Source organism: Vipera ursinii, assembly GCF_947247035.1.
Source record: "Vipera ursinii genome assembly, chromosome: 2".
In the NCBI taxonomy this organism is placed as follows: Eukaryota; Metazoa; Chordata; class Lepidosauria; order Squamata; family Viperidae; genus Vipera; species Vipera ursinii.
The window spans coordinates 146,730,701-146,754,384 of NC_139513.1; the positions used below are offsets into that span (position 1 = coordinate 146,730,701).

Sequence of the window (23,684 nt, forward strand, 5' to 3'; positions counted from 1 at the left end):
TCAGAATAGCTCCCAACTTGAAGTAAAATACATAGTTTCCTTCTAGGAAAACAGAAGAGCGAACAAACCAGCAATTAAAAGCTAGGGATAATTTGAAGAAATATATAACGAATACATGTACATTTAGGCTATAGAATCACAATACTATTGATAATTTTTTTCTCCAGTGAACTGAAGAGCTAAAATTGGTATTTTTCACATATAAAGCAAGAATAACTCTCTTGTCAAGAAAAAGTGCAATAGCCCTAGCAATAGCACTTAATATACCGCTTCATAGTGTTTTACAGGACTCTCTGGGCAGTTTACAATATCAGCATATTTCCCCCAACAATCTGGGTCTTCATTTTACTGACCTCGGAAGGATGGAAGGCTTGAGCTGGTCAGGATCAAACTCCTGGCAATGGGCAGAGTTAGCCTGAAAAACTGCATTCTAACCACTGTGCCGCCAGCTCTAATCTAGCATATAGCATATAATCTAGCATACTGCTAAGCTTGTAAGCTGCCCTGAGTCTTCGGAGAAGGGCGGGATATAAATGGAATTAAAATAAATAAATAAATAAATAAATAAATAAATAAATAAATAAATAAATAAAGGTCAGAATTTATCTGATTATTTTATAAACTTTGGGATGAGCATATAAGATTATTGCTTCAATATAGTAACCCAACCTCGGGATGAGCATACAAAATTACAGTTCAATATAGTATTAATTTTTCCACCCATGCCCCAATATTACTATTTTTATGTGAATTTACAAAGTTTGACTTCTTTAACTTTTGGATATTTTTGGAAATAATTATGCTTATATATTTAGTAGCTCTCTTGATAGTGATAGGCATTCAAGAATTTAATGCAATGTGCCAGCTTTATATATTTACACACACATACACACACACAAAACACTTGGTTTCTGTGCCAGCCATAGAAAAAAGATAATGGATTGATCCAATTCCGTTCAATCAGTCATGTAAAATGTTTTCTCCCCTTTATTCTTTGCTAAGAGCTTTTTGATTCATGCTGACTTTGGAGAATGAGGCCCTGCAAATATTTTATACTTTTATGGACTAACTTTAAGCTGATTTTTTCTAAATGTCTGGTTATATGTGACAAAAAATAAATTTCCATAATCTGCACAAGCAAAATAAGTAATCTAAGGATCTTATTTGCATACTTTAGGAAGCCATGTATGAAAGTATGGACCATATAGCAATATCTCAAAAACATGTGGGAACAGGACAGGGGGAGTAATTCATAATGAACTATGTTATTCCATGAGCGTGACACAAAGATTATGCATCTTGAAAGAATGTAACTACTTAAAATAAATCATACTTCTGCATTAGTTTATTATTTTAGAGTACAATATCTATAACATTTATAAAGAACAAAAAATGTAATGCCATTTTAGCTGATTGTTATTCCTCATTAATACTTTCAGAGCCCTTTCTAATAATTGTTACAAAGATTTTACATAAAATTAAAACTTATTTAAGCAATTAATATGGAAATTATAAGTTAATAGCTATACCTAAATCAATTTTCAAAACCAGTTAGAAGCACCTTAAACTATTTCAAATATAGTTGAAAAAAACCATAAACATTTTCCCCATTATAGTCAGTTACTGAAGTTACATAAACTATTCAGTTTCTGAGCATAATCTTCTACTGTACTGAATACTGTATTATATAGAATGTTTTCTTATTATAATCCACATAGCCTAGAAAACGCTAAACTATATGAATTATAATAATGCTTTGTTGTTTTGTTATGATTTCTTACACATTTATAAAAAATAACATTCATGTCATGTCATGAAGTCATGTCCAACCCATCGCAACCCCATGGACAACGTTCCTCCAGGCCTTCCTGTCCTCTACTATCTTCTGGAGTCCATTTAGGCTCAGGCCTACTGCTCCAGTGATTCCATCCAGCCACCTCATTCTCTGTCGTCCCCTTCTTCTCTTGCCCTCAATCCTTCCCAGCATTAGGCTCTTCTCCAGTGAGTCCTTCCTTCTCATTAGGTGGCCAAAGTATTTGAGTTTTAGCTTCAGGATCTGGCCTTCTAAAGAGCAGTCAGGGTTGATCTCCTCTAGGACTGACCGGTTTGATCACCTTGCAGTCCAAGGGACTCGCAGGAGTCTTCTCCAGCACCAGAGTTCAAAGGCCTCCATTCTTTGGCGCTCAGCGTTTCTTATGGTCCAGCTTTCACAGCCATACATAGCAACTGGGAAGACCACAGCCTTGACTATACGCACTTTCGTTGGCAGGGTGATGTCTCTGCTTTTTAGTGAGCTGTCTAGATTTGCCATGGCTTTCCTTTTTCTTTTTTTCTATGAACCTCTAAATACTTGTTATAAAAATATTTCTAACTAATTTGCAGGCTAGGTTTACTTCACTCAAGGATAATGTAAAGACCACTTAATCATGCTTTTCAGGCATGAAAGAAATGGAAGGTAAAATTTTGTTAATGAAACAAAATTAAAAAATTCTTGCTGAACAGGAATTCTGCTAGCACAAATTATATAGGATTTACAGAATATTCCTACACAAATATATCCACCATTACATGATTAAAGAACTGATGCTACAATAGTATGACATAGACTTACTTCTGTTTCTTCTCCCAAAACATCTTCTTCATTTGCCTCTTCCTCAGCTAAATAATTCAGAGGAAATTGAAGTTATTAATTAAAATAGTTTTGATTATAAATCAAAGACATATTGAAACCTAGATCAGTGGTCCTCAACCTTTCTGGAACCAGGGACTGTTTTTTGTGGAACACAATTTTTCCATGGATTGGGGGGGGGATGGTTTTGTGAGCAACCTAAATCCTGTGTATGTGCAGATGAACCATCACTCACTTACCCACCACTTACGCAATCCGGTTCCTAACAGACCATAGACCAATACTGGTCCATGGCCTGGCCTAGAAGTTTAAATATTATTCTGTCTTTATTTAAAAATATTTTTCTGTTTTAATGTATTTGTCTTTTTAGAGTTATCCAAAACATCTCAAAGTAGAAATAGTACATTGAACTGTAATACTAATTTATACACTGTATACATTGGAAGACCAGTACAGTTTAAGGCTTCTACCATTAAATAAAAATCTTTTGACCAATGCTCTCTTTTCAATTCCCATCTAACATTTCAACAACTGCACTGATAGCTGATTTATTGTGTTGACTGTATAACATTTGTTATTTCTACATTTTATATTTATTATACAATGGATTGCTTTGACATTTTTAAAAATGAAAGTTTAAAATGAAAGTAGTTATAAATAAATAATAAAAGCTGGAAGTCATCTTTTTAATGTCAATTCACCATCATCATCCTAGAGTTTTTCCCTCAGATACAAGGTCTGCTTTTTAAATGTCAATTATCTGTGCATAAATGATTTTCCTATCTGATTGGTCCTGGAAGCTAAATAGCGTTTGGGTGGAAAACCACAGTACCAAAGCGAATATTGAGGCTGTAGGCCACACTGGGAAGTCAAAAAATATTCCAAAACAATGCAGCAACAAATGACAGTGTTGCCAAAAACCAAGATAATTGTATGCACATAGTCTTCTTGAATTCCAGGGCATATTTTCCTTATGTCTGCAAGGTATTCCATTATTTAGCTTGCTTGCTCACTCTCACGTCAGAAGTACCGAGGTGCTTCTGGGTTGAAAGGACTAGCCAGCAACACCACCATTGCCCAGGAGATGCCTGGTTGGGGGCTCCTTTCCTGTCCCCACTGAAGTGGTACCCATCTAGCTACTCATGGTTGCCTGCTTTCGAACTGCTGAGCCTGCAGGAGCTGGAGCGAATGACAGCTCACCCTACCACGACAGCAAACAGGTTTCAAACACGAACCTGCCAATTGTCAGCCCTGTGTCCTAACCACGTGAGCCGTCATACTCCTTATTATTTAGTTAAAAGCAAATCTATTTAATTACAGTTTTCAGTTTTAGTTTGAACAAGCCAAAACCAGTTTGATGCTAAGATATTTTGTGGCTTGTACTAAGATGTGAGAAAGGGAATTAGGCCAAGCTATATTAAGTTATACTCTGGTGTGATATATGAATCTAGATATATTAGATTAAATAGTCCCATTAAACATAACCCAAACCTACAATGCAACCGATCTGTAACAGGAGAAACACATTTGGCATATTGTTTAAAATATACAAGTAAATATATAACCTTTTTTTAGCTAGCATGTTCTTCACTCAGTTGTTTTTTTACTAATGCTCACTTTTAGAACACACATGATTCAATTATATTTTATGCAAATTATAAGAAGAAAAAAAATTTATTCCTAAATCTCACATGCAAACTTTGGAGACCAAAAAGGAGGGCTATTTTTTCCTTTGGCAGCACTTTAATAGAGACAAATCAGTTCCAGAGTTAGCCAGAATTTGTTATCAGCATGGTAAAAACAAAACTCAGCCCTCCATGGAAGAACAATCCAATGTTAGATATCCCCTTTGAGGTTAGAGATCTCTTTACAACCACAAAAGAAATAATAAATTCTATAAATCCAATGGGATAGGATAGCAGCCTGTATCTATGTACATTGGAATTATATTTATCTCCCTCCAAGATTAATCTCAGCATTCGGATTTGTTCAGTTGAAGAATTAATTTGCTATATTTTTTCAAAAACTTTAATTTTATGTTGTTGCAATGTAGTAAGATGAGGGGAAATGTATTCTGCAACAACTATTAAGAGTAGATCCTCCATGTTTATTTTAACTATTCTGATTGTGTATATTTGTAAATTTTAGGTGGTGACACAGAAATGTGATTTGTATTTTCTTTTACTTATGTCTTTTACTCTATTTTCTAACATATGGCATTATTTTCTAACATATGGCATTATTACTGAGTCGTGTATTTTGATATGGTCTAATGACTAATCAATAAAGTATTATTGTTGTGTGAATATGTAATAACAAAGATATAGGTAGCCGTCATTTAGTGACAATTGCGACTGGCAACTCAGTTGTTAAGTGAAATAGTCACTAAGTGAAACCGTGACTGTACTTATGATCTTACTTCAGCTTTCCTTTGCTTTACAGACCTGCAAAGGTCAAGGCTGTCACTAAATGAAAATCTGTGTTTTGGTTGAATATAAAAATATATTATGATTTTGAATTGCATTAACGCTACTTAAAAATACATACTGCTTCCAAAATAAAGAACATAATTTAATGTAATTTTATTTTTTTAATGTGTTCTTTAAAGTATATTAATTAATTTTTCCTCCAGAATGGCATATGTATTTAAATTTTCAGGATTTTTCCCATTTTGCGAACTGTTGTCATTTCATTTTTATTGAATAATTTTCCAGAATATAGAGTAACCATTTCTGCTTTTTTATCCTTTTGGAAAATTCATTTTTGGATTGCTCCCTACAGTTTTTGATATTGCTTTTTGCTTTTTGTTGACGGGAGGACAGAGGTCCACCCCGAGATCTCTCGTTTGTGGAGTCCCTCAGGGGTCAGTCCTCTCTCCCCTCCTGTTCAACATCTACATGAAGCCGCTGGGTGAGATCATTCGTGGTTTCGGGGTGAGGTATCACCAGTACGCTGATACCCAACTTTTTCTTTCCACCCCGACCCAACCCAGTGATGCCCTCACTGTGATGTCCCGTTGCCTGGAGGCGGTCCGGGTTTGGATGGGGAGAAACAAGCTTTGTCTCAATCCTGACAAGACTGAGTGGCTGTTCATACCGGCATCTCGGACTGACCAGCCTTCTCCATCATTAACAATAGGGGATAAGGTGTTACCCCCCCATTGATAGGGCTCGCAACTTGGGAGTCCTCCTGGATTCACGGCTCAGTTTGGAAGATCATATAGGAGCTGTGACCAGGGGGGCTTTTGCCCAGATTCGCCTGGTGCGCCAGTTGCGTCCCTATCTGGACCGAGATGCTCTACGTACAGTCACTCATGCGCTTGTGACCTCCCGGTTAGACTACTGCAATGCCCTCTACATGGGGCTGCTCTTGAGGACCACCCGAAGGCTTCAATTGGTGCAGAATTCAGCCGCGCGAGTTTTGATGGGAGCTTCCCGATACTCCCGTGTAACACCTCTTCTCCATGAGCTGCATTGGCTTCTGGTTGCCCTCCGGGTGAGATTCAAGGTGCTGGTAATGACCTATAAAGCCCTAAATGGCTTGGGTCCGGACTATCTAAGGGAACACCTGCTGCCAGCATCATCTTCCCATCGTCCTGTGCGCCCCCACAGGGAGGGCCTTCTCAGGGTACCGCCGGTTAATGAATGCCGGCGGGTTATTCCCAGGGGAAGGGCGTTCTCTGTGGGTGTGCCTGCCCTATGGAACCAACTACCCACAGAACTTAGGACTGCCCCTGACCTTCGCTCATTTCGCCGGGACCTGAAAACTTGGCTCTTCGATCTGTTTGGTCCAGGCTGTGGGGTTGTTAATTTAACTGGGTTTTAGATTTACTCTTGGGGCTTGAATTTAATTTGTTTTATTTGTTTTTAATTTTTTGTATTCATGGTTTTAACTGCCCTGTAAACCGCCCTGAGTCCTACGGGAATAGGGCGGTATACAAATCCAATAAAATAAATAAATAAATAATTCTGTATTTTGCTGGCCTTCCCAATCTGGCCTCCTCCCAGTGTGATGGGACTACACTAAAGGTTCCAGAAGTCGTAGATCCATGTCACTCATGGCGCTTGGGTAATCTGAACAGCTGCAAGCCCAATGCATCAGAAAGATGGTATTTTGGTTTAGAATATCAATATGTATGTATGTATGTATATGTATATGCATATGTTAGCCAATAACTTTTCTTAGTCACTTTCCTGGCTTCTGTTTTAATTGCTGCTATCCTTTATTTCTTTGTCTTTCGTCTATATTATTTTGTTTAGAGTGAATAGAGTGAAATCATAAAGATACTATAAAGGTTAAAGAATTGGTTGAATCACTGTCTTATAGCCCCATCTACTGAAAAGAAGAATTGGAGAATGAACAATCTTCAAGCATGCCAAAAATGACTTTTGTTCTGCAAGATGTAAAATTCTCCAGTTTCTCTGACATGTTCTTAAATTTTATTTCACATTGCCCTTGGGTCTGGTGAAGATTTCCTTCCCATAGATTTCAAAAGAAGGAAATGAGCTGAGCTTACTCTAGAAAAAAATAACAGGTATTTTATTGTTTTATTTATTCTTGGTCTCTATTGTTGTGTTCCTCCACATACAATAAAACCTTGATTTAATGCATTAATTGGGGGTAAGAGTATCTGAATCCATGTCTATTAACTCCACAAGGATGTAATTCATATCCATTTACATGGTGTACACAAAGATTTCATTATGACATAACTGCGGATATTGTAAAATTATATTTAATTGCCTAATCCAAGCTACTTTAGATGGAATGGATATATTATATGGGGGGGATTTGGGACAGAAAGTTTGCCTCTTGTACCCAAAGTTTGTGAATCAAACGTTTTTCTTTATAATTACAACTGTACTTGGTTCCTAATTCCAGTGCAAGTAGATATAGCCCTTGACTTATGACTGTAATAGTCATTAAGCAAACAAAGTGGTTGTAAAATGAATGCCATCATCACAAAGTGAACTCTGCAGTTATAAAGCAAACCCATTGTTTGCTATAATTCATTTTTGCCAAAAACCAAAAATAAAGGCCAATTTTGGGGCAAAAACCCTGTAAATTGTAGTCATATGCCCACAGGATGCTATAAATGTCTCTAAATGTCGGCCAGTTGCCAAGCATTCAATATGTGCTGTGACTGCTGGAATGGCTTCACAACAGGTTATAATTGGGGGGGAGGGGTCCATCAAACTTTGAACAATTGCTAACCAACCAATTGTTAAGTCTACAGGTAAGAACTACAGATAGCCCTTGTTTGATTACCACAATAGGGACTAGCTAGCCATTATAAGTGCCATAGTCATTGTGCAAGTCACTAGTAGTTAAGTGAGACACAACATGATTGCAACTTGCAATTTTACTCCCAGCTTCTCTATTTACAGCTTATCAGAAACCAGTTGTGAAGTGTGCAAATGGCAATCACATGGTCTTAGGGTGCTACAGTACTGTACTCATAAACACCCACTGGTTGCAAAGTACCCAAATCTCATCCCAAAGATGCTTTTTCATGAGGCAACTGGATGAGGCACCATCCAGTCAGAGCTGAAGAAGCTTCCTGGATGAGAAGCAAAACATCTTCGAAGAAAAACAAGAAAGTACAGTTACCTCATGAAAAAGCATCTTCGGGATAAGTATGACCTGGATGACTGAGAATCTCCATAGACACCTAAATCTCAATTATGGTACTGCAGGACACTCTGACGGTCATAAATGTGAAGACCAGTCATAAAGTTAGTTTTTTAGCGCTGCTGTAACTTTGAACAATTGATTGCTAAACAAGGCAGTTGTTAACGTAAGCAAGTAACAACACATATTTTATTCATCATTATTACACTGATCCTCTCCTCTTGATGTTTTAATTTACATTCTCCATCACAGGTTTCAGGCCCTCAGACATCACATTTTTTACATTTTACATTTGATGTTTGTACATAGTGGCAATTTATTGCATATTCTTCTTTTAACCCATTATTTTTTTTAATCTGGGTGCAGTTTGACTTAAATGACACATTCAGAGTCAGCCTACCATATCTTTTGAATTAAGCCATCCTTTCATGCAGCAATCATATAGCTTCTTTTTTCAGGAAAATGTATTATTAAACATGCTTGACAATTTTGTTTGATCAATTTTCTTAGTCCAGTTGTTAAACTATCCAGGCTGTAATTTCCTAGCTCCTTCTACCCGCTACCCACAATTAAGAATTCAAACATGATACAGATAAATTTTCCATGAGCAGATACCTGAATCCAGGTTTTTTTTTGCCAATGATCCTAGAATATACTTATTATCTCGCTCAGTTCTTTTCTGAAAAATTTAGCTCAGTTATCTGCCCTACATACACAGACACCAACCCACCACCCACCCCAACATATCTTCCCTGGATAAATGTCCATTTATTTTTCTTTACTTCACCTTTAGTTTCCAATTGCTTAAAGGTCAAATTGCTTCTCAACAATATAGTAAGTAATTATTTCTTTTTTCCCCACTTAGAAACCACAGGAAAAATATTTTGCAATTTTACCTAGATATATTAGTACTTGTACTGTACCACTATTAGTTTTTTTCTGATATAAGTGTGCTTTTGAAGCCTTAATAATGTTAATATTTATGAATGTGTTTTTATGTTAGATACTACTTCTTGTGGTACAGAAATCTAAAAGATAAATTAAAAAACTGAAAATCAAATGGGTTACAAATTATGTCAAAGGGCTCTGCAAATTCTTTATTGCATCCCATTTACTTTTCTTGTACTTTTTTTTGCTCAAATTTCCTGTTCTCTTCAATTCATAAGAATTTCATTTTCTGACTAAAGCTTCTTTCCTCTTTTATTTTATTAATTTTTTATGCTGCCCATCTCCCCAATAAGACGACTATGGATGGCTCTCTTCATAAAGAAAAATAAATTAGTCCTCACATAAAACAATAATTTTAGTTCACTGCTACAAAACAAGGTTTCTGCTTGTCTCTATATTATTCAAAATTACCATTTACAATATATTAGATAGGACTATAGGCAATTATTAACAGAATAGTATAGAGCTATTAGCTCTATTAGGATTAGTCCATTGTTACTCACAGCTCACCCAGTGGTTTTAGGTCAGTGGTGGCGAACCTATGGCACGCATGCCACAGGTGGCACACAGAGCCCTATCTGTGGGCACACGCACCGTCGCCCCAGTCCTAGGCCTTCAACTGGGTTTTATAAAACTTTTTCTCTTTAGGCCTCCACTGCTGTGTGCAAAAAAACAAAACAAAAAAAACGTTCAATCGATTCAATTTCAACTTTTTGCGGGGGGAAAAAAGATCTTACAAAATTGGAATTGACTGAACTTTTTAGTCCCACCCAGTCTGCCGTTACCACCACAGCCACACCCACCCAATGGGCCACACCCACCCGGCACCCGACAACACATAAGTGGGTTTTGGATTGCAGTTTGGGCACCGGTCTCTAAAAGGTTTGCCATCACTGTTTTAGGTCAATTATTCACTCTCTGCTCAACCTATCTCATAGGGTTGTTATTGTAGGGAAAAATTAAAGAGTTATCTTTATGCAAATTACTTTGAATTCTTGCAAAAAAAGGCAGCATGTCAACCATATACATAAAGAAAATAAAGCAAATATGTATAGAGGAACATATCGTTTGTGAGAAACATGTAGCAGACCAGTGTCAATTGAAGGCTTATGGTATCATCAACTGCTGTCTGGCAGCAAATGATTAGGAACTGTCAATTTATAAAATGTCATCACAGCTGAAGACATCTAGGCTGTAGAGCACCATTTATGGAACTGTTCCTTTATTGATAAGATTTTTATCCCACCTTTATAATAGCATACGTTCACTGCCTTCATTATTCAAGGCAGTGAACAAACATAACACTCCTTCCTCCTATTTTCCCCATAGTAACCCTGTGAGATGAGTTGGGCTGAGAGAGAGAGTGACTGGCCTAAAGTCACCCAGCTGGCTTTTATGTCTAAGATGGAATTAGAATTCAGTGTTTCTTGGTTTCTAGGCCAATACCTTAATTGATATACCAAACTGGCTTATTATTGTAAGAGTCTATGGAAATTGCTGATGTACATATTTGTACTTTGACTGGATTCCCATTACTAGATATTTCTTACTATGCGTTAGCCTCCACTTTATCTGCACTTACTTAGCCCTTAGTGAAAAGCAGTCATTGTGCAATTCATTAAAATTAAAATAATACTTGGGCACTACAGCAGCTAGGAAACCTACCCAATTTATAAAAAGCTGCCATGGTGGTGTAGTCAATGACATTAGTAAAAATATCAGGTAGAACACAGAACCCTGAAGACATCAAGAGAGCTGTCAAAGGGACCAGACTGGGGACCCCAAGATTAAACTACCGTATTTTCCGGCATATAAGACGACTTTTTAACCCATGAAAATCACCTCAAAAGTTGGGGGGGTCGTCTTATACACCCAGTCGTCTTATACGCCGGAAAATCAGCGAACCCGGGAAGGCACGCCCTCCCCTCTCACTGTGGAGGAAGCAGGGCAGGCTGGCGTCTGGCGGGAGCCAGTAGGGCAGTCCTGCGCACGCACGCAGGACTGCCCTGCCGGCTCCCGCCTGACGCTCTTCCCTCTTGAGGCAGCATTGCTCCCCGGCTCCTAAGGAGTCCTTGGGGATGCTGCCTCAAGAGCCATGGCAGGCGCCTCACGCTCTTCCCTCTTGAAGCAGCATCGGCGGAGCCGTCTGGCGTCGGGCGGGAGCCGGCAGGGCAGTCCTTCCCTCTTGAGGCAGCATCCCCAAGGACTCCTTAGGAGCCGGGGAGCGATGCTGCCTCAAGAGGGAACAGCGTCGGGTGGGAGCTGGCAGGGCAGTCCTGCGCCCACACGTGCGCAGGACTGCCCTGCCGGCTCCCGCCAGACGCCAGCCTGCCCTGCTTCCTCCACAGTGAGAGGGGAGGGCGTGCCTTCCTGGGCTCGCGGATTTTCCGGCGTATAAGACGAAAAATCTTGAAAATCATCTCAAAAGTTGGGGGGTCGTCTTATACGCCCAGTGGTCTTATACGCCGGAAAATACGGTATAAAGAAAAAAATCTTCCTATCGAAGAATAAACGTTTGTCACAGACTCTAATCATACTAGCAAGCAATCCCCAATGAGCTTAATTCTTAAGAATGCAGCTGTCACCATCATCTTCCTCTCATCATGTCGCTACTCAAGAAACTAAGATATTACTTCTATTCTGGAGTTAAGAAAAAAGAATTAAGAGTGGGTGTAAGCCTGTGACACCTCCACTAGAAGTAAATACATTAACATTTCTTGTTGTTAACAACCATCTTTTCTACAGAATACCAGATTACTTATACTACAAATTAACACTGTACACTTCAACCAAGGAAGATCTTAACAAAGAACAGCAAGGAACTTACCATGCTGTTCTAGATATGCCTGGAGTCTGTTGATGAGATCTTGTTTGTTTCCTTTTGCCTCCAATCCTCGGGCTAAACATTCCTGTTTCAACTCTGCAAGCTGTTAAAAGTAGAAAAGATTCAATTTTAATCAAATATGTGATTTCCTACAGACTTATAAAAAATAAAGCTAATATCTAAAAATCAGGCCAAAGCCTCCTTTCAACAAGTGAAAGAGTTGACCTTCAGCGAAACAGGCAAGATTCTGTTACTACATAGCCTATTTCAATAAAGTATAGCTTTAATTTTCCTGTGGAGCTTTTTTTCCTGATCTGGTCTACCTGTAGAGCGGCACTCCTGTGCAGGCAGATGCCGTGGTTTAAGGATGAGTCTCAATTTTTTTACATCAACATGACCTCGAAAGAAAAGCATCAGTTGGGAGTTTGAAACCAAGAAAACCCGAAGAATTTCCTTCAAAAATATATTAACATGGGTCAATGAGGAAACTCAAGAAACTCCATCATTTTAAGAGCACAGTAATGACACGTTAATGATTTTCTTAAAAGTTCACGCTAACAGCTGCCCGACAAGTAGGCAACCCTGAATTTCCACACTCTTATCACAAAAAGCTTTTACTTGTTGTTGTTCAACTGCTGAGACAAGCTCCTGGAGCATAAGCAGCAAAAAAAAAAAACAAAAAACCAACAACAACACGTAGCACTTTCAGGCGGTTTGTAGTTCCTGAAAAACGAAGGCGAGAAAGCAGGGTCGCCGTTCTCCGAAAAAGGGGAGAGAAGGACAACGGCGGAAGAGAAGGGCCCATCGGCAAGATCAGGTCCGGGGCGGGAGAGGATTCCAGACGCGCGGCGTGAGGAGAACCACAGCAATCTCTTTCCCGCGCTCTCGGCACGGTGACAAAGAAGTCCGTCCACTAACCCACCCACAAACGGAAGGCAACTCCCTCCGACAGTCGAGAGAGAGGAGAAGGCCGAGCGCTGCTTCTCCGGGGCAAACGGAAGGCGCGCTTCCGCCGAGACCGCCCTCAATACCTTTAACTTGTGCAACTCGACCGTCTCGGCTGCCATCTTAGCTTCGCCTCCCTCCACAGTCCACGCCCAGGTCGACGAGCCCGCCCCTCCAGAACCCCGCTCCGAGTTTTGCCCAATCCTGGCCGCGCTCTCACTCGGAACCCGGCGCCTTCCAAGCATCGCCCTTCGCCGTTGGTTCCGAGCTGAGGAACCGGATGGAGGGTAAAGAGGGGGGGGCAAAGGAAACCGCCAATAGGAAGGAAGGAAGCTCGCTGACTGGCGAGGTCGAGGAAGTAGAGACGGTGGGCGGACTGAGTGGCGGCGGGAGGGTGGGAGGGAGTGGAGGGTGTTGTTAGAAAACCGGCCGCGTTGGACCTGCGGGCGGAGAAGGAAGAGGAGACTGCCGGGGGTTTTCTTCTCGTTTCAGTTAGCGGCGGGCGCCGTCGCGGAAACTGGCAGGTAGGCAGCCGATGAGGGCTAGGAGCAGAACTGTGGAGCTCCCAGTGAGAAAAGGAAGAAAAAGATCCTTTTTTTTTTTAGGGGACCGAATGGGGAGCGAGAATGACCGCCGTCTTACTTTCCCTCCCTGTCGAAGGAAGCTTCCCACGCGCTTTCTAAAATAACAAAACGGGGACCCATCCCGAGCGGAGTAGAATATCCTCCCCTTCTTTTCCCAGCTGCCGGGCCCTGGAGATGGGACGGAGCTACTAAGCTACAGCCTGCTGACCACGCAAGCTGTTCGTTGCCTTAAACCAGGGGTAGGCAACCTCGGCTCTTTTAGGAGTCATGGACTTCAACTCCCAGAATTCCTGAGCCAGCAAAGCTGGCTCAGGAATTCTGGGAGTTGAAGTCCATGAGTCCTAAAAGAGCCGAGGTTGCCTACCCCTGCCTTAAACCTCCGACCGAGGACGGCTGAGATAAGAAGTGAACGTGAGGACTCCCGGGTGCCCTCTGAGCTTGCTTGTTTGTTTTCTGGCAGGCGTTTCGTTAGCAAACCTAGGGGACCTCATCAGGGCTAGTGAACGTACCATCGCAAGACGCCCTGGGTTTCTCCACCTCCGGGATGTCTTGTGCTTTCCGGCAACGTTCGTAATTCCAAAGCTGTTCATATCCATGATTAAAATAGTCCTTAAACGGAAAATGCAACACTAATATATATATATATATATATATATATATATATATATATATATATATATATATATATATATATATATATATATATATATATATATATATATATATATATATATATATATATATATATATATATATATATATATATATATATATTAAAAAAGGCAGTTGTGCTGGAAAAAAACAGCCATGAAGTCATCGTAGTTTGGTGTTTCTATATATGTGTAGTCTTTCTTTAGGAGGAAACCACGATGATGAAATCCACTGGGAGATACTTCGTTTCCTTCCAGTCGTCGCTGTGCTCTGCAGATTCGGGGTGGAAAGGATTTGTGTTGCCGTTCCTTACTATGACAGCAACAGGAAGCTAAGCAAATAACGAAAAACTGCTGTCGCCATTTGTTTTGTTACGGCCTGGCGGTTATGGCTCTGATAATAAAATGAAGTGACTCCCTCCTCTGGGCTTGTCCAGTTGGAGTTGATAGTGGGGAAAGATCTAGCCCAGGATCCCCAATCCATGGTCTGTGGACAGGCAGCGGCCACGGCATGCCAGAAACGGGACTACACAAACAAGTGAAGCCCCATCCATGGGATGCAGGCAGCACATGAAACCACGCCCCCTCCGGTCCACAGAAAGAGCTCTCGCCACAGAATCGGTCCCTGGTGCCCAAAAGGTTGGGGGGGGGTGCTGTTCTAGCCCACAGTCTTCCATTCCTGTTTTATATCTACAGGAGGCTGCTGGATGAAGTCATCTTACCATATGGAATAAAGCAGGGGTGTCCAGCCTTGGCAACTTTAAGACCTGTGGACTTCAATTGTCATAATTCCCCAGACAGCCATGGAATTTTGGGAGTTGAGGTCCACAAATCATAAAGATGCCAAGATTGGAAACCCCTGGGATAAGGTATTGTGATCCTGATGATATCCAGCTTTATATCACCACTAAGGGCTGACTTGGTGATGTCGTGAAGGCTCTGGTTCAACTCCTAGATGCTTGCCTTTTCTGTGAGAAAAGAACATTGTGAAAGATTACTGTCAACTAGTGTACAAATATTTTAACAGCTTGCCTTAACCCATTGTTATGAGGAAATTAGGGGATGTGCAAGGATTAACTGAGTGATTCTGAGACAGTATTTTGATTTAGCTTCATATAGCTCAGGTTTGTTCTCTCCCACCCCGAACTAGCGAGCCTAAACAGGGCCTGTTTTGTTTTTTGATGTGCATTCACACACATATACCAACATATGGGTGACCACAAATATACACACCAGTGTATCTTTTCTCAACAGCATGAATGTTGGAGTAGCCCACAGCGAGATGAATCCCAACACACGGGTGATGAACAGCCGAGGCATTTGGTTGGCTTACAGCATTTCTGTGGCTGTGCTCCATATCATCTTTCTTAGCATACCCTTCTTCAGTGTCCCCGTGGTCTGGACTCTAACTAATGTTATCCATAACCTGGTAAGTCAAAACTCTTGAATCCTGTTATTGGCCGTATTCTGAGCTTTTAGGATACAAATAGACAGCTTTTAATCTTGGAGCCTCCTATAAGGCCTGCCACAAATGACCACATTCCATCCAACTGTGGTTTCATTCACTGCACAATTTATTTAGGAATATTTTTTTTCTAAAATGGTCCTGTTAACTTTGAAAATGAGTGTGGCTGCTTCCATTTTTTCTACTCATTTTTGGTTGGCACATAGCACGGAAGGAGCGGGGTTTACCAGGTGCTTTGCTAGACTAAACAGATTTTCTCCCATGGGAACCAAGGTCATCGGCTCCTCCCGGGACTGCAGGCTGGGTGTTTCATGAAAAGCCCGCCAAGAAGATGTATTGGAACGTAGTAGCTTGCATAGCTTTAGGGGTGAGATTTCTTAACTTTGTATTGGAGATTGTTATGTGTCTATTCAGATTTGGTTTCACTTTTGATGTGCTGATACTTTGTATCAATAAACATGTTCATTGAGGAACTTGCAAGCCTTGGAGTTCTGCTTTATTTGTCAGAACCATGACACCTGCCCTAGGTAATTTTGCATCATTATTGTTGTTATGATTCTTGTTGTATTCTTCAGGAAAGTAAGAAAGGGAGATGGACGGTTAAGAATTATGAAAAGAGAGAGAGAGAGAAGGAAGGAAGGAAGGAAGGAAAGAAAGGTTATTACTTCTTTTTTTTTGTTCCTCTCAGGTGATGTATTGGTTTCTCCATACAGTGAAAGGGACTCCCTTCGAAACGTCTGACCAGGGCAAAGATCGCCTACTCACACATTGGGAGCAGATTGACTATGGCACACAATGGACATCCTCCCGCAAATTCTTAAGCATTTCCCCAATCATCCTGTAAGTGTTAGGTATTGCTCAGTCCAGCCTTGCTATTAAAATTGCTGCTATAATTGATTTAATTGTATTATTAATTTAATTTAACTAATTTTTAATACTTAATAGCAATAGCACTTATTGCTCCATAGTGCTGCTCCATAGTGCTTTACAATACTCTCTGAGCGGTTTACAGTGTCAGCATATTGCCCCCAACAATCTGGGTCCTCATTTTACCAGTCTTGGAAGGATGGAAGGCTGAGTCAACCTCAAGCCTTGTCAGGATTGAAGTCCAGGCTGTGGACAAAGTTCACCTGCAGTACTGCATTCTAACCTCTGCACCACCAGGGCTCTTAGTATTTATTACATTTTGCATATGTATGAATTTGAGCCCCCTATTAGCACATGTTATGTAACATGGTCTCCATATTCATTTGAAATTGGAGCCTTAGCTCATAATGATTATCAGCCATGTACAACTGGAATTTCAATGCTATTATCTTCTCAACTCTTAGTTAAGAATGTACATTCAATGACTTTGAATTTCCCAGGTTTGTTGAATCAAAGAAGGCTCCTTGTTCTAAATCATAAAACTAGTTTTCGCCAGGACTATATCAGCAGAATACCTTGTGCTTTTTCCAGACGCACTTTTCTCATTCTTGGGATGTTTAAATGATCTAAATTCGAAAATATCCAAATTAACTATTTCTGATGTTAAACACCAATCTATTCTCATGGTAGAAATTCATATATTGCAAGTAGAAAGTGATGTGTTTGTGATAATAGAGCCACCCGTAATAGCTGTACAGGTAGTCCTTGGGCTACAAATGTAACGGAGCCAGCTCATTACATTTGTAACCCAAGGATTCATAGGAGTGAATCACGTCACTTGACCGCAATCATTCCCTTTCGCCCACGCATTTGCTAATTGAACGCGTGGGTTGTTAAGAGCACAGGAGCTATCTCAGGGTGGGGAAGGCCATGAAGGATAGTGATGGAACAGGCCACCTGCTTCAGACCACCCGAGGCCTCCCCCGACCCACTGAGATACTTCATTCTCCCTCTCCTGGGGTCCCCACAGTTCCCCGCCCCCCCATCCGGCTCCTCTGGGTCACTTACCTTGTGAAGTTCTGTCTCCTCACCAGCTTCTCTGTTTCTTTGCCTGCTCCCAGAGAGCAGGGAGAGCAGAGGGGAGAGCAGGACAAATGTCCCCTGCTCAGCTTCTTTGACTCACCGAGGCTGCCTGCCGTTTCTGGAATGGTGGGTAGTCTCGGGGAGTTCCCTCCTAAGATTTTAGCACAGTAAAACATCTGCACACTGAAGGGAGGTTTGGGGCAGCGTAATGGCCTTGCTTCAAGCCTTCTGTTGGTGCGCAAACACTTTTCGTGCAGAGACTGGAAGCTTCTGGGTGCCCGGAACTTGCAGGACTTCAGGCACCCATTCTCTGCAAAAGCGGATGGGTGCCTGAAGTCGCATGAGATCGTGGCCCCCAGACGTTTTTGGCCGAAAAGTGTTTAGACACCTATGGGACACTGCTTCAAAGAGCCCTATAAGGCTTGAAGCCTTTACCAATGAGAACGAAGGCCCAGAGAGGTGTGCGCCTTGGCAAAGGCCTCCTCAAAGCACTCTGCCGATGAAAACAGAGCCCTGTAGGGGAGCATGCGTCCCTCCAGGCCTCCGCTCTCATCAGCAAAGGCCTCCTCAAGCCCCTTGCTGACGAAAAAGGAGCCCCTGAGGGGCGTGCGCATCCCTCCAGGTCTCACTCTGAGTGGCAGAAGCCTTTGCCGACAAGGAACGAGGCCCGAAAAGATGCACGTGCTCCTCCTGGCCTCTGTTCTCAGCGGCAAAGTGTTTTTGCAAATACAGCAAAAGGCTTTGCAAATGGAGGGAAGGTGGGTGGGGGGAGAAATAGGCAAGGCGAATGTTGCAGAGCCTCTGCAGTTGTTCGTAAGTGTGAATGACTGCCATGATGCTGCAACATTTGCAATTTCGGGACCATGTCGTAAGTACTTGGGGAGGGGTTAGCTCATAACTTTGAACAGTCGCTAAGTGAATAAATGAACCTTTATTGTCAAAGTACAACCATGTATACATTGAGATTGGCTGAGCCCCCTTTCGTGCCCCCCCTTCACCACAACTCACAGTGACAACAAATCCACCATCTTGTTACACAATGTGAGCTAATTGCACAGCGCACCAGCCTCGCAAGTCTATCATACATAAAGTTATTTCCCAGTTCAGGAGCCTGACAGCCCATGGATAGAAGCTGTTCTGCAGCCTGTTGGTACGGCTGGCTATACTTCTGTATCTCCTACCTGATGGTAGGAGAGTAAAGAGGGACCGGCTGGGGTGTGAGTCGTCCCTGAGAATTTTCCTCACTCTTCCAAGGCAGCGAGCCCTGGCGATGTCATCCAGTGGTGTCAGGGGACAGCCCATGATGTTTTGTGCTGCGCTCACCACCTTCTGTAGTATTTAATATTTTTTAATTTTTGTACATTGTATTTTATTGTATTGCCCTGTACACCGCCCTGAGTCCTTCGGGAGAAGGGCGGTATATAAATTAAATAAATAAATAAATAAATAAATCTTCCTATCCGCGGCTGTCAGGCCAGCATACCAAACCACAATACAGTGCGAGAGGACGCTTTCTATAGTAGACCGGTAAAAGGTCATTAGCCGTTGTTCTACCCTGTTCTTCCACAAGACCCTGAGGAAGTGGAATCTCTGTTGAGCTGTCGTAACTCGGGGATTACCTGGGTCTTCAGAGATTCAGTTTAGCTTCAACAGAATAACAAATCAAAAATAGGCTCTGTTCCAAGTTTAAGCAAAGCCTCTCCGTAGATTGACCTGTTCCCCTAGTCAGAGAAACTGTTGGGCAACAATAGGAATTGGAATTCATTCACACTTTGAGTTACTCAGTCATACAACAGGTGCTCAAAGACATAAGAAAGAATTTCCGTAGATAGTAACCCCCCTCTAGTGTACTGTAATGTGGAGTAATCTGATAGGCTGAGCAGCTGAAAAAGATTTCCAATTCTACCTGCACCTAGTTCACTGTTACATACAGTAGATGCATATGTTCATCCAGATTTTAGATGTTAGATGAAATGGTTTTTTCCCCACCGGTCACTCACCTGATGTGAAATAGCAGTTCCTTTGGTAGGAAAATCCATATTATCATTGTGATTTCTTTACTCGGATTGAAACTTCCACCAACAGAAATGCAGCATTTTAATTGAATTTACTGAGGTTTGATTTGCTCAGAGGTATTTGCTGATTGTCTATAAACTAAATGCTGGCCTGCTAGTAATTTCATTTTCTTAAAACATAGTCCTTGTTTGATGCCCACAGTTGGGACCAAGAACTTGGTCATTAAGCAGAGTCTTTGCTAAATGAAACCATGACTGTGCTTATGACCTTACTTCAGCTTTTCTTTCACAGACCTGTGAAGGTCATAAATGCGAGGATTGTTTGCATAGTTACTTTTTTGCCACCTTCACCACTGCAAATGGTCACTAAACAAGGCAGTCCTTAAACAAGGGCTACCTGTAATGACTGTATTGCGTGACTCTTTCCATCATCTTTCCTTAAAGAAAAACTAGAAACATGAATTGGAGAGGCTGGAATTCATATCTGTAACTAATTATGTGTATTTCTTACTTTCAGCTACATTTTAACCAGCTTTTATACAAAATATGACCCTGTGCACTTCGTAATCAACACCACTTCGCTCCTGAGCGTCCTCTTGCCCAAATTACCCCTATTCCATGGGGTCCGTCTCTTTGGTATCAACCAGTATTGAAGCAGAAGGAATCTTGGCATCGCTGAGACGTTATTCTTCCAAAGAAAAACTAGTTCCAAGAAAGTGTGGGCAAAGCTGTGGTTGCATCACCTCGGACTCTCTGGAACCAGGTTTCACTGGGCAAGGAAGGGCAAGCTGCCACTGCTCAAATGACTGAGCAGTATGGAGCGTTCTTCGATGTTTCTGGCAAGGAAATCTAAGCCATTTTTCTTGCGGCTAGTCTATACTACGGGTGGAATTCTCTGGTGGAATAAAACAATAGTTGAATTGTCATGTGAACATGAGTTCTCTAGCTCTCCTGTGTAAAACTCCTGCTTTTGCTATTTGTAGTGGGGGACTGGAAGGGATTTCATGTTGCTTAAGACCACCGTTCTTTGGTTTGAAAACTTCTCTTTTTCAAACGTGGTTGTGCTGCTAAATTTATAGAGTTTTCCCACTCAGGAAGATGAATTAGAACTGTAAGTATGTGACAGGTCTCATTCTTAGGGTTCCAAGCTGTGCAAATACTATATTTTGTAAATACTTGCATGGTAGGAACATACAGTATTAGCGTAATTTTGTTCATTCCAGTTGAATGCAAAGTATAGAGTACTCCCCCTTGCAACTGTCCCTCTACTCCCTCCCCCCTTTAAAATAGGTTCTTCTGGTTATAAAGGAAAAATGTAACACAACATGGAGGTTGGAAGATGCAAATTAAATGATACGTTCAGTCAGTGTTCTGCACCGCTTTTGTTCTTTTATCAGCCCCGCTTATACCAGCCCCATGAAATTGTCAACATTAAAAGCTGAAAAGATAAATGACACGTGCAGATGACTTATTCCATCTGTGTATGAACCTTATTTGTTGTTAGTTTCTATCATAGTTCCCCAGCTTGTTAAAAAAAAAAAGTACTAGAAAAACGTCCTTATTTTTATAGGGCAGACATCTCTAACCTGCTATTGACAAGCTACAGGAATCTCATTTCTTGTGAGGCTTTTTCACACATCTGTGAAAGTGATCCAATGTTACGGTTGAGGGGATTGGTTTGAAGTACAAGATGAGCGCTCTATTTACTGGTATTACAAATAAGCCATCTATTCTAGAGCAAGAAAGACAGTCAAAATAAACAAAAGCTTATAGTTGTCAGCAAACTCTTTATAGCCATTTTTTTCTGATCAAAATTTGTACTAAATATTAAAATGGTGATTTTAAATTGGCTTCAAAAATCCACAAGGGACTGTACTCTGTCATTCCTTACCATTAACTAAGGAGATAGCTAATAATAGTGTAAGACTAAAAACATCCAAGGGGGCTACAAGTCTAAGAACTAGATGTGCTACTATTATGTTATGGTAATATAAAAAGGTAGACGCATACTTACACTCACACCATAGAGACTAGATTAGTCCCAGCTCCCCAACTCAAGCTATGCAGGAATATTTTTATTTATTTTATTTATTATTATTATTATGCCAGCCATTTCCCCTATAAGGTGACTGTAGGCAGCTTACAGGTTATGTTACACTGTTTATTTATTGTGGCAAAAGAGAAAAGTCATTGGAAATGACCTGATGCCTAGGGAATCCTCCCACTTGTACCTTTTAGGCACATTCCATAGAAAAAGAGGGGAAGCACAGTAGAATCTCCTATATGAGACTCTGGCCCGTCAATATTTATATTACCACATTTCAGCTATTGGAAGATCTTGTTGTCTATAGCTATATAGATAAAAGAGTTGAGAGAGCGTATTAGAGGAATACTGAGTCTCTATCACTGAAATAGTTAAGATAGAAGCGAGCAGCCCTCTTGTGCTTCCTGGAGCCACCCCCACCCCAAAAAAAATAAAATAAATCACCAAATCAGAATGGTATAACTTTGATAAGCTTAAACACCTATTTAAATACTCTCGCAACTGAGTAAACATAAAGTGAGGGGGGGAAAGTATTTAATCCCCTTCTGATTTTGTATGTTTGCCCATTGACAAAGAAATGATCAGTCTATAATTTTAATGGTAGGTTTATTTTAACAGTGAGAGACAGAATAACAACAAAAATCCAGAAAAACGCATTTCTAAAAAGTTATAAATTGATTTGCATTTTAATGAGTGAAATAAGTATTTGACCCCTTCGCAAAACATGACTTAGTACTTGGTGGCAAATCCCTTGTTGGCAATCACAGAGGTCAGACGTTTTTTGTAGTTGGCCACCAGGTTTGCACACATCTCAGGAGGGATTTTGTCCCACTCCTCTTCGCAGATCCTCTCCAAGTCATTAAGGTTTTGAGGCTGATGTTTGGCAGCCCGAACCTTCAGCTCCCTCCATAGATTTTCTATGGGATTAAGGTCTGGACGCTGTCTAGGCCACTCCAGGACCTCCTTTGTTGCCTTGGCCAAGTGTTTTGAGTCATTGCCATGCTGGAATACCCATTCACGACTCATTTGCAATGCCCTGGCTGAGAGAAGGAGGTTCTCAGCCAGGATTTGACGGTACATGGCCCTGTTCATCGTTCCTTTGATGTGGTGAAGTTGTCCTGTCCCCTTAGCAGAAAAACACACCCAAAGCATGTTTCCACCTCCATGTTTTGACAGTGGGGTTGGTGTTCTTGGGATCATAAGGCAGCATTCCTCCTCCAAACATGGTGAGTTGAATTGATGCCAAAGAACTTGATTTTGGTCTCATCAGACCACAACACTTTCACCCACTTCTCCTCTGAATCATTCAGATGTTTATTGGCAAGCTTCAGACGGGCCTGAACATGTGCTTTCTTGAACAGGGGGGACCTTGCAAGGCTGCAGGATTTCAATCCTTCATGGCGTAGCATGTTACCAATTGTTTTATTGGTGACTATGGTCCCAGCTGCCTGGAGATCATTGACAAGATCCTCCCGTGACGTTCTGGGATGATTCCTCACCGGTCTCATGATCATTGAAACCACGAGGTGAGATCTTGCATGGAGCCCCAGACCGAGGGAGATTGACAGTTATTTTGTTTTTCTTCCATTTGCGAATAATCTCACCAACTGTTGTCACCTTCTCACGAAGCTGCTTGGCGATAGTCTTGTAGCCCATTCCAGCCTTGTGTAGGTCTACAATCTTGTCCCTGACATCCTTGGACAGCTTTTTGGTCTTGGCCATGGTGGAGAGTTTGGAATCTGATTGATTGATTGCTTCTGTGGACAGGTGTCTTTTATAAAGGTAAACTGAAATTAGGAGCACTCCCTTTAAGAAAGTGCTCCTAATCTCAGCTTGTTACCTGTATAAAAGACACCTGGGAGCCAGAAATCTTGCTTTTTTGATAGGGGATCAAATACTTCTTTCACTCATTAAAATGCAAATCAATTTATAACTTTTTTGAAATGCGTTTTTCTAGATTTTTTTTGTTATTCTGTCTCTCACTGTTAAAATAAACCTA

General features: G+C 41.1%; 2 protein-coding genes across 2 annotated transcripts in view; one reads left to right on the forward strand and one right to left on the reverse strand.

Annotated features, from left to right (window-relative positions):
• The window catches only part of SARNP (SAP domain containing ribonucleoprotein), a 95,157-nt gene extending 82,042 nt beyond the window's left edge, over nucleotides 1–13,115 (reverse strand). Inside the window, exons 1-3 of the mRNA XM_083353045.1 lie at nucleotides 13,064–13,115; nucleotides 12,036–12,135; nucleotides 2,612–2,658 (exon numbers count right to left, since the gene is read on the reverse strand). Coding sequence (XP_083209171.1) covers nucleotides 2,612–2,658; nucleotides 12,036–12,135; nucleotides 13,064–13,099 — 183 coding nt within the window. The 5' untranslated portion in view covers nucleotides 13,100–13,115. The remainder of the gene's footprint in view (nucleotides 1–2,611; nucleotides 2,659–12,035; nucleotides 12,136–13,063) is intronic.
• Nucleotides 13,116–13,379: 264 nt separating this feature from the next.
• Nucleotides 13,380–23,465, forward strand: ORMDL2 (ORMDL sphingolipid biosynthesis regulator 2). The gene is made up of 4 exons (XM_083353968.1): nucleotides 13,380–13,501; nucleotides 15,466–15,640; nucleotides 16,365–16,516; nucleotides 20,159–23,465. Exons 2-4 carry the CDS (start codon nucleotides 15,467–15,469, stop codon nucleotides 20,292–20,294), a joined length of 462 nt encoding a protein of 153 aa, XP_083210094.1. The 5' UTR covers nucleotides 13,380–13,501; nucleotide 15,466; the 3' UTR covers nucleotides 20,295–23,465.
• Nucleotides 23,466–23,684: the final 219 nt, after the last annotated feature.